The 11,310-nt window shown below is 35.6% G+C and overlaps 1 protein-coding gene across 1 annotated transcript; it reads right to left on the bottom strand.

Moving 5' to 3' along the window:
• Positions 1-214: 214 nt before the first annotated feature.
• Positions 215-535, bottom strand: LOC107768442 (flowering-promoting factor 1-like protein 3). The gene has a single exon (XM_016587570.2). It carries the CDS (start codon positions 533-535, stop codon positions 215-217), a length of 321 nt encoding a protein of 106 aa, XP_016443056.1.
• Positions 536-11,310: the final 10,775 nt, after the last annotated feature.

The raw sequence follows: 11,310 nt of genomic DNA on the forward strand, positions 1-11,310 counted from the left end.
AAAACTTCACTTTACACACAAATTAACATCAAAACAACAAATTAAGAGCCCCACATATCAAATTAGCTTCCTCACCCTAAAGAAATTAAAACACTCCACTGACCTAAACCTAAGACCTCAAGACACGTGAACATTAATACACAAAGCAAATCAAACTTAAGTTAAAACAAGAAACAACCTAACCAAACAACATTTGAGAAAATCAAATTAATTATTACATATCTCTAACTTCAAACTCATTGCGATTCTTGACAACAATATCGTACATGTGCATGGACTTAAACCTGTTGAAATCCTTTGGTAGTGAAATAAGATGGACTGTTGATCTTTTGTGGTACTGAAGAAGGTCTGGATCATCATAGTACCTCTCCCATCCAAGAGAGTACAACTTCCTTTCGAGGGCAGAATAAGATGTAATTACTTCATTACTAGAAAGGTGTACGAGCACTTTCCGGCGACCGGTAGCGCCGTGGCAGTCGCCGGGGTTCTCTACTAGCCGGACAACTCCATTCTTGAATACCCAAACACCAGACATGTTTGAAAGGAAAAAGGAAGAAAGTGAAAATAGTACTAGTTTTCTTGAAGATGGACTTCAGAAGAAGGGTGAGTCTGTTTTTATAGGGGGTTCTGTGTAATAAAAAAATACATAAGGTGGCGCAAAGTAATTTTTTATGAATAGTAATATGACTGCTGAAGCTTGTACTAAATAGGTTTCCCATTAGCGCATTTGATAATTTTTTAACAATACAACAGCTTAATATCCGCGAGCTTGTAAGTAAATAATATTAATACCTCCTCCGTTCTAATTGGTCGTGAATTTCAAGAGTCAAACAAGTTTTTCTTTGACCTTAATTTTTTCATATGAGCTCTTAAATAATTTGAATTATTAATTATTGTGACTAATAGTACTTTTTATATAGTTTTAGAATATATAAATTTTATTTTAAAAATTTTAAAATTTTTATGTTCGGGGTAAGAATTTTTGACTCTCAAAATTCGAATTGTGTCACGTAGACAAAGGGAGTATTAACTTATCATATTAACATTAAAGAAAAATAAATTAAAGGAGAATATTTACATGGCCCCAGATGGAAGGGGATACCCTAATTTGCCATACTGATAAGAATCTTCTCCTAAACAATCACTAATTTACGATCTTATGCTGCTTAAATGAACTTTCTTTTGGTTAATGGGTTCCAAGAATAATTCTTTAATTTTTTTAGTGCAAAGAACAATCCTCTACTCCATTCCTATTTCCATTGCTTACATGAAGCCACTCAGAAAAGGGGGGGGAAACTATATATAGTTAGAACCTAATTAAGCAGACATTTCGGAGAATTGTCCAGCTCGGTTGGCGATGTTTTATTTAATTCTTAATGTTGTAATAAAAAACATTTCATTGAAAAGTAGTATAATATTATTTTCAACTACTATTAATTTTTTGGTTTAACAATTTAGTATCCGGAACCACTGGTCCGACAATCCTAATTCGTGCTACAAAGGTCCATTTAAGGGAGAACGGCTTCCTACCAAAATTTTGATGAAAATAGCACGAGCTAGTCACTTTTCGGATTGGTAATTGAAAAATAGCTAGCGTTTGCAAGGTTATTGAAAAATAACCACTACTTTACTGCAACATAGAAAGTTTCAGCATAATATACTGGAGATTGTTGCACATGTCTATAAACTTCCAACATATTATATATGCTGGAACTCCAGCCCACGAAAAATTCCTGCATAATATACTGGAGATTGGAGCACTTGTGTATGAACTTCCAGCATATTATGCTGGACCAGTATATTATGCTGAAACTCCAGTATATTATACTGAAACTCCAGTATATTATACTTAGATATTTTCCGAATTTTGAACAGTATTTTCGTTCAGATTTATCTTTACATAAAAAGTGGCTAAATTTCGATTACTTTTGAAACGATGACTATTTTCCAATTACCACTTATAAATATGGCTATTTCTGAAATTTACCCAAAATTTTCTTCATTTCAGGGATTGAACATGAGACTGAGTTAAGAGCGGAGGAATCCCCTTCATCCTACGTACCACATCCTTTCGATGGATGCATAAAACTTAGTTTTTAAGATCATAACAACGGCCAAATTAAACATGACAATGGAATTAAAGAATGTTTCCAAATATATGGATACCTTTCTAAAAATGGAACACAACGTGAAGCAAGTGCAAGAAAGGAAGGAATAATAGATAAAACTAAAGCAAGAAAAGTCATCAAAATAAAAATTAAAGAGATGAGAGAAATGGAGATCTCTCCTATCCCATACTTCGGATTGGATAGGATTGAATTAATGCATGAGAGAAGTAAAAGAAAATAAATCAATCTTTCCTTCTCTTCTGTCTCTTTCACTTTCCCCGACTCCCATATCACCATTTCAGTGAACAAAAGGAGAAGAAGTCACATATGCCCATTCATTTGAGGAATGGCCTTAGCTGACCAGAATATGAAATAACTTAATTGTTACTATATACTATACTATTTAGCTCACACTTTTTTCATGATCTGTATGAGAATTCCTTTTGTCAACCCACACCTCCACTGGCAAAATAAGCTACATGATCTGAAAGGAGTTCAATTGGATAAAAAAAGATATTTATGTATACTTAATTATATTTATGAATTATTGAATTTCCTTGACACAAGAAGCTCTTTTAGCATAACGATTCAGTCTTTATAAAAAAATATATCTCGCTTTTTATATTTAGCAACTCCTTAATTCCCGTATTCACATTTTATTCTTAGTTAACACTCTCTTCTATGAATGGGTGGCATATATATTTAAGGTCATAAGATTGAAATGGAACTTTTAATATATGGTGTACACCTTTAGCTTAAAATGATAAGACTCAAAAAATTTCTTTACGTTCTTAAACTTTGTATTTAGCTAGGTAAATTACATAAAATGAAACGGAGGCGTGTCCGAACCAAGCACCAATTTGAGTGTCTACGCTTACAAAACCCAAAATAACATGGGTAATCACCTGATTCCAGAAGGATAAATCCATATTTAAACGTCAATTATATCACAATCAATAATCAATATTCGCTCGCAGTATCCTTAGTGCCAAAATTCTCAACTTTCCTCAATATCAAACTCTCTAGAGTCATGTATATACATATTAAATAATATAATTAAGATGCACCAGAACATATTAATAAAATACGGATGAGTACTCGGATGGAAAAAGAATGACTACGGTTTATAAGTTTCAAAAAATTAAAAATGCAAATTATGAAATTGAATTTCAATTGTGGAAGCATATCAATTGGTCGAACCCTAAAGTGACTTACTAGAATTTCTGATTCCATCTCCACAAGGCCTTTAATTTTATCCAATTATGCACGAAAGGAACAAAGCGGGGGGGGGGGGGGGGATTGGCCAAGTGGCAAGTCGATCTTTTTTTAATCTCGCATGGTACACGTGTTGATAAGGCTAGCTCTTATCTGCACATGTAAATAATGGTTCCCAAAGCAATTACACTTTTGTCAGAGAGATTGGGGTTCACTTGAAGTTGCAGTGCATGCAGAGTAGTTTTGGATTCTTGAAATTTGATGAGACCCTCCCACAACCTTTCTTTTGGATTCTTTTAGGAGCCGCTTGGTAAGGATATTATTATTAGGAGTAGCTAAAATCACGATAACTCTTATACCAAAATTATGAAATTATCAATCTCATGTAAAAATAGTAGCTTGATGAATAAAAATTTTCGCATTTATGCAGAGTCCTCAGAAGAGCCGCGCTCCTAAGGGTATAATGTAAATAGCCTATGCTAATAGTGCTTGCTTCCACAGTTTATGTTTTATAAGTTACACGAATATAACTTTATCATATCTATGCAACATGCGGGTGGTTTTGAACCAAACAACCCCGTATTGTATACCTAATGATCGAGTGATGACATGACATATCATCATTGCGTTCTCATGTCATCCTCAATTCTTATCTAATCGCTCCCTCCGTTTCGATTTATGTGAACTTGTTTGACTGAGCACAAAATTTAAGAAAAAATAAAGACTTTTGAAATTTGTAGTCCTAAACAAGTCGAAAAAGGGCCCAGAGTTTTGTGTGGTAATAAAAGCTCCTCATTAAGGGTAGAATTCTAAGTTTAAGCTAAATTGTTACCAAATTTAGAAAAGGGTCATTCTTTTTGGAACGAAGCAAAAAAGAAAATAAGTTCACATAAACTGAAACAGAGGGAGTATATGATTAAAAAAAATTGCTTGCACCTCCTCCAAGTTACTAATTCCATGATAAAAATTTAAACAAAATCGAAATCTCTATTTCATTCTCGAAACTTTCTTCTAATTTTTCCCCAAAATACAATTGCATGCTAAGGCACCAATGTTTTAGGCATTATTGATGACTCCTAATCTACCTAGACGCCTAGGCCCTAGCTCTATATTTTTAAGGTAGATTGATGTGAAGAAAAGTAAATGTCCTATATAAAGACGGAAGGAGATTAATAGCCAGTTTGGCCAAGCTTTTTTTTTAGGCCAAAAGTGTTTTTCTTTTTTAGCCAAAAGCACTTTTGGCCAAAAATTGAGGTGTTTGGCCAAGCTTTTGGAAGGAAATAAAAGTGCTTTTGAGGAGAAGCAGAAGCAGTTTTGGAACAGATGTGATAACTAAATTCTGTATTCCAAGGCACTAAAACCTCCCTTTTGTCTTACCTCGATTTGCATGCGCACTCCGGACGTGTATCCGAAAAGCCATTATGTGAAAATTTGTAAAAATTGATGAATTTTGCTTTTAAAATGAATTTAGGTTAACTTTGGTCAACATTTTGGATAAGGGGACCCGGACCCGTGATTTGACGGTCCCGAAGGGTCCATAAGAAAATATAGGACTTGGGCGTATGCCCGGAATCGAATTCCGAGGTCTCAAGCGTGAGAAATGAATTTTTGAAGAAAATTGTTTAACTGAAAATTTTAGAGTTTTTGGAAATTTGAACGTAATTAAATTTGATGGTATCGGGCCCGTATTTTGGTTCCGGAGCCCGGTACAAGTCTTAAATATGATTTAAGTTGAGCCTGTAAAGTTTGGTAAGAAACGAACTTGAAATGACGTGAATCGGACCTTCAGTTGTGAAATTTGAAACTTAAGTGTTCTTGAGATTTTCCTTAGATTTTGATGCTAAATTCGTTGTTAAAGGTGTTAATTTGGCGATTTAATCGCACGAATAAGTCCATATGATGTTTTTGGGTTAGTATGCATATTTGGTTTGGAGCCCCGAGGGCTCGGGTGAGTTTCGGATGGGTTTCGGGATATTTTTAAAGTTAGAAAAGTTGCAGGTTTACTGTCGCAGGTGCACATAGGTTTTGTTCTTCGCGTTCGCATGGTCCCACTCGCCAACGCGTAAGGCAAACTTCCTCAGGTGCCAGTTTGTTCTTCGCGAACGCGGAGCTTAGGATATGAACACGAAGTTGTGGGGGGAGTACCCTTCGCGAACGCGTTCAGGCACTCGCGAACGCGTAAGGTTAGTGGCCTGGGGGAAGGATTTCACATTTGTTCTACGCGAACGTGGCCATCTGACTGCAAACGCGAAGGCTTTAGGAGCTAAAGCTCCGCAAATGCAAGCCGTTGAACGCGAATGCGACAGGCCCATCGCTAACGCGATGAAGGCCTGCCCATTCATTTTAAAAACAGTAGCAAAAATGGGCAGAACCCATTTACTTCATATTTTCAAAATTTGGGAGTATTGAGGCGATTTTCAAAGAACAAGTTCTTCCCCAAAGCATTAGTATATGATTCTAAACATTTTTCTTTCGATTTCCCATTGTATTTCATCAATTTCATCTAAAAATCTCGAGTTTGTATGGTAGAAATTAGGAATTTGGGTAGAGTTAGGGCTTTTTGATTAATTGGAATTTTGTCACGACCCGAATTTCCCACCCTCGAGAGTCGTGATGGCGCCTACTAGTGAAAGCTAGGCAAGCCAACCAACTGAACTATCTACCTTATTTCCATTTTTAATCCGATAACGGTTAAGAGCCAACAATTAGATAACAACAGAATTTAATAAGCGGAAGACTGCATTGTAAAGATTTAATAATACTGCTAATACCAATCCATAACAAATCTATCCAAGACTGGTGTCACAACTTCACAGACTGTCTAGGAGTACTAGAAATAAAGGTTTGAAAGAAATAAATATAACACTGTCTCTGGAAATACATGAAAGAAACATGAATAGTAGATAGAAGGAGACGCCAAGGCATGCGGAGGCCTCCAGGACTACCTCGGATCACCTGATGAACAAGAAACAACAATCTCACAGCGGTCCGAAGTCTACCGCACTGGGATCTGCACAAAAGAGTGCAGAGTGTAGTATCAGCACAACCGACCCCATGTGCTGGTAAGTGCCTAGCCTAACCTCGGCGAAGTAGTGACGAAGCTAGGACCAGACTATCAAATAAACCTGTGCAATATAGCGTACAAAAATAATAGGAAGAAGATAACAATGATAACAACAATGATCAACCAGTGATATAAATATCAGGCAACAAGAACACCATAAATGTTTCTCAACAAATAATAAATACAAGTGCAATCAATTAATCAAGTCCTTCAAATATAAATCTTTCGCCTATAAATCCTTCAAAGTAATAATATCTAAGATAATATGTTTTTCAATAAATGTATTTCGAATATATTTCCTTCAAATAAATATCTTTCAGATAAGCATCTTTCGAATATAATTCTTTCGAGTAAAGGTCACCTTGTGACACCTCATTTCATAATCATAAATAATATAGGTCTCAGCCCATTTTCATATTTTCACGGCACCTCGTGCCCATATTTATGTCAAAACCGCACGGACAACTCACGTGCCATTAAATAAAATCATAATATTTTCGTCGTCACCTTGTGCCCACATATTTCTGTCTCACATTGCACAACAATATTCTCATGTTACTCAGCTCATAGGTTCCATAACCCAATACAATTAAGAATGTTCATGGAGCCTCATTCACTTAACATAAAGTAGAGTACAACTTCAAACGGTTTAAGGAAACTTTAGTTGAGAAATCAATTGAGTTAAAAATGTAACAATTCTTGAAATTTGAAGTATTGGACATATTAAAAAAATAAGGCGAGGTATTGTAAACACTATGGATTCCAACACAAAGGATCACAACAGTAAAGGGATCTAAACAGTTAATACACTTGAATTTTTAATAACAAGTAAACACAGCAAACAGAAAGTGCACGACATCACCCTTCGTGCTTTAACACTCTCTCACCAAAACAATACACGACATCACCCTTCGTGCTTTAACACTCTCTTACCAAAATGATACACGGCATCACCCTTCGTGCTTTACAATCTTCCTCACCCAAGCAACAAACACAAGGCAAATAGGGTAAGGGAATCTATAACATCGAAATAAAATCAAGTAATAACGGAAAATCAGTAAATAAACGTACATGACAACATAACTCAGTTAGAATCAGGAAAAATCAAGGACAAGTGCACGGCATCACCCTTCGTGCTTTTACTCTCGTCCTCACCATAAGAATCAATATAAACTGCACGGCATCACCCTTCGTTCTTTACACTCTTCCTCACCATAAAATCAATATAATCGGCACGGAATTGTACATCATGTGGCACGGCATCACCCTTCGTGCTTTACACTCTTCCTCACAAAATCATACACGACATCACCCTTCGTGCTTTAACACTCTTCCTCACCCAAACAACAATCACAAGAAATAAGGGCAAGGAAATAAATGAAATCACAATAAAATCCCGGTAAGGGAACAATAGTACAACAATCAAATCCCGGCAAGGGAAACAACATCAAAATAATAAAATTCCGGCAAGGGAGACAATATCATGATTCTCTCTCTCCTTTCTTCTTTCACATTTACTTCCCAATTCTATTCACAACTTGAGCCAATGCTCTACAATGTTCAACAATTCAATTCTCAACTTGAGCCAATGCTCTACAATGTTCAACAATTAAATTCTCAACTTGAGCCAACGCTCTACCATGTTCAGTTAACAATAATACTTTCACAAGTCATATTCCTCAATAGAAATTTTCATATAGAGCATATACAATATGAAACAGAGTCACATTAATCAAAGTATAAGACTCACGGGCATGCTTGACACCAACGTATAGATACTCGTCATCATGTCTATACGTCGTACTCAACAAATAACACATAACAAATAGGACACAACTCCTAATACCTCAAGCTAAGGTTAGATCAAACACTTACCTCGCTTTGCAACCAATTCAAAATTCTAACAAGCCTTTGCCTCGCGAATTCGTGCCCGAAATTCTCAAATCTTGTCATAAACAATTCGATTCAGTCAATAAAAATTATAGGAATTAATTCTATATGAAATTCTACATTTTCCGTTAAAAATTCGAAATTGCACTAAAAATTTGCCCGTGGGGGGCACGTCTCGGAACCCAACAAAACTCACAAAATCCAACAACCCATTCAATCACGAGTTCACCCATACAAATTTTATCAAATTCCGATAACAACTCGACCTCCAAATCTAAAATTTTTATTTTTTGAAGATTTTGCAAAAATCTTGATTTTCTTCCATTAAATCCGAATTAAACGATGAAAATAACCATGGATTTATGTAATATAAACACTTTCGAGTATATGACACTTACTTGAGTTGAAATCGTGAAGAACACCTCAAAATCGCCAAAGAACCGAGCTCCAAAAATCCCAAACCGAAAATGAAGAAAATGAGCATTTTTGGTCCTTAAGTTTCTGCCCATCCGTTACTAAAAGTCCATTTTTGTCACTAAAAGTCGTCACTAAAAGTCCACCAGAAATAGCTTTACCAGCCATATTCAATCAATCATAACTTTCTGTACAAATGTCCGAATGATGAATGGTTTAACTTTATGAAAACTAGAATCCAAGGGCTACAACTTTTATGTTTTGCATATGTTCGGATTCCCTATATATTTCGAGATATAAGCTTCCAAAATAGCCTCCTCGCGTCAGAAATTTCTGGAAAATTTCAAAACATCTTTACAAACCCTTATTTAATCGATCATAACTTTCTGTATAAATATCCAAATACTTAATGGTTAAAGTTTGTGGAAACTAGAATGCAAGGGCTACAACTTTCATGTTTTGTACATTTTGAGATACCTTATAGATTGCTAGATATAAGCTTCTAAATTATGCTCCTCGCATCAGAATTTTCGAACCTTGCTGTCAAAATCCAGCAAAGATAAATTGGCCTAAAAATGGTCCGAAACCACTCCGAAACTCACCCGAGACCCTCGGGACTCTAACCAAATATGGCAACATGTCCCAGAATACAATACGAACTTACTCGAGGATTTAAACCATGCTAAACAACACTAAAATTTCGAATCGCGCCATGAATCGAATTATGAGTTTTCAATTCTTCTAACTTCTATATTCGATGCAAAAACCTATCAAATCAAGTCCGATTGACTTCAAATTTTGCACACAAGTCATAAATGACATAACGAAGCTATAAAAATTTTTAGAACTGGATTCCGACCCTGATATCAAAAAGTCAACTCTCGGTCAAACTTTTCCAAAAATCTTCTATTTTCCAACTTTCCCCAAAATGCACCGAATTGTCCTACGGACTTCCAAATCCAAATCTGAACATGCTCCTAAGTCCAAAATCACCATACGAAACTATTTGAATCATCAAAATTCCATTCCAGGGTTGTTTGCTTAAAAGTCAAATCTCCGGTCAAACTTAAAAAATCTTTAGCCTTAGATTTCTAGATTCCGTTAAATGGCGATAATTTGATCTAGGCACCTCCGAATTCGATTTCGGGCATATGACCAAGTCCCAAATCACGATAAGAAACTACCAGAATGGTCAAAACTTGGATTCGGGTTCATTTGCTCAAAATGTTGACCGAAGTCAACTTAGTTGAGTTTTAAAGCTCTAATTCACAATTTAATCCATATTTTCACATAAAAACCTTCCGAAAAATTATACGGACTGCGCATGCAAGTTGATGAATTATTGATACCGCTTTTCAAGGTCTTAAAAATACCGAGATGATTATTTAATTTAAAAATGATATTTTGGATCATCACATTCTCCACCTCTAAAACAAACGTTCGTCCTCGAACGTACTAAGAATTATTCTCAGGTTACCAAATTGATGCTTTTACTTCTACACAAATATTCGCGATTGATCCCACGTTATCGCATTAGACATTAGTCTGACAACACCATTTCAATTGAGATTATTTCCTTTATCCATATTTGTAAACTTGAAGACCAAATTTTTTTACCCTCCAATCATTTCCAGAAAGGTCCGATTTTCACGTCAACACACGATATTAGTCTCGACTGGCCATAACAACTCGTGCCTATGCACCCATCAAATACGGGGTATTACATTCTCCCCGACTTCGAGTCATTCATCCTTAAATGAGAAGTAGAGTCTGTCCTCCAACACATAATGTAACTTATCTCTTTCTTTGCACATTTCAATATCCCAAATTTTTCTAACTCCCAAATTTTGCAGAAATTTCGGCAGAGTCTCCCCTGTAATTGGGCCTATCCACCTGTCAGAGTAACACCAAAACAACTCCTAACAACATGTCCACAACCCAACAACGCACCAAAAAGTATATATCAATAACACTAATCTCTGCATTACAAGCACGACATTATCACAATGACATAAAACGCATAATGATGACCATAACCACATCTCTGGTCTTAATGGTTGTTCATAATAGATTACAACATCACCAATTAACCTCGTGTTAACAAAATTTTGTTTCAAACCTCCAGTTTACTAGCAACAAGGCATGAAGATCTTATAATTACTTACCCGAATTAACGAGTCACAATTTAACACCACCTGGGCTCTCACCTTGTAGCCTATAACTCAATAGTTACAATACAATTTTGGCAAATTATGCACAGAGATATTCATACAAAAAATTTCAAATAAGCCTAATAGGGATGACTCCCTACAAGTGCTATAGCACAAATTTTAATTTTCACAAAAGGAGAATTTAAATAGATAAAAAAAATTTCACCACCAGGACCTCGTCCTTATATAACATCCACCTCGGCTTGTAGCCCGGTTTAAATATTTCATATCATATAAAAATGTGAGGATCTCATCCTCAACTCTGAATCACAAGTATTTTGCATATTGTGCCAACTAAAATTTTCCATTTCCTTTCTTCCTTCTTTCAAATAATTTTGGTTAAACAAAATCACAACATTCAATGATCCCTCATACCGGTAGGGCATATAATTTACAACTAAAATCAATT

The sequence above is a fragment of the Nicotiana tabacum genome, chromosome 7 (assembly GCF_000715075.1).
Source record: "Nicotiana tabacum cultivar K326 chromosome 7, ASM71507v2, whole genome shotgun sequence".
In the NCBI taxonomy this organism is placed as follows: domain Eukaryota; kingdom Viridiplantae; phylum Streptophyta; class Magnoliopsida; order Solanales; family Solanaceae; genus Nicotiana; species Nicotiana tabacum.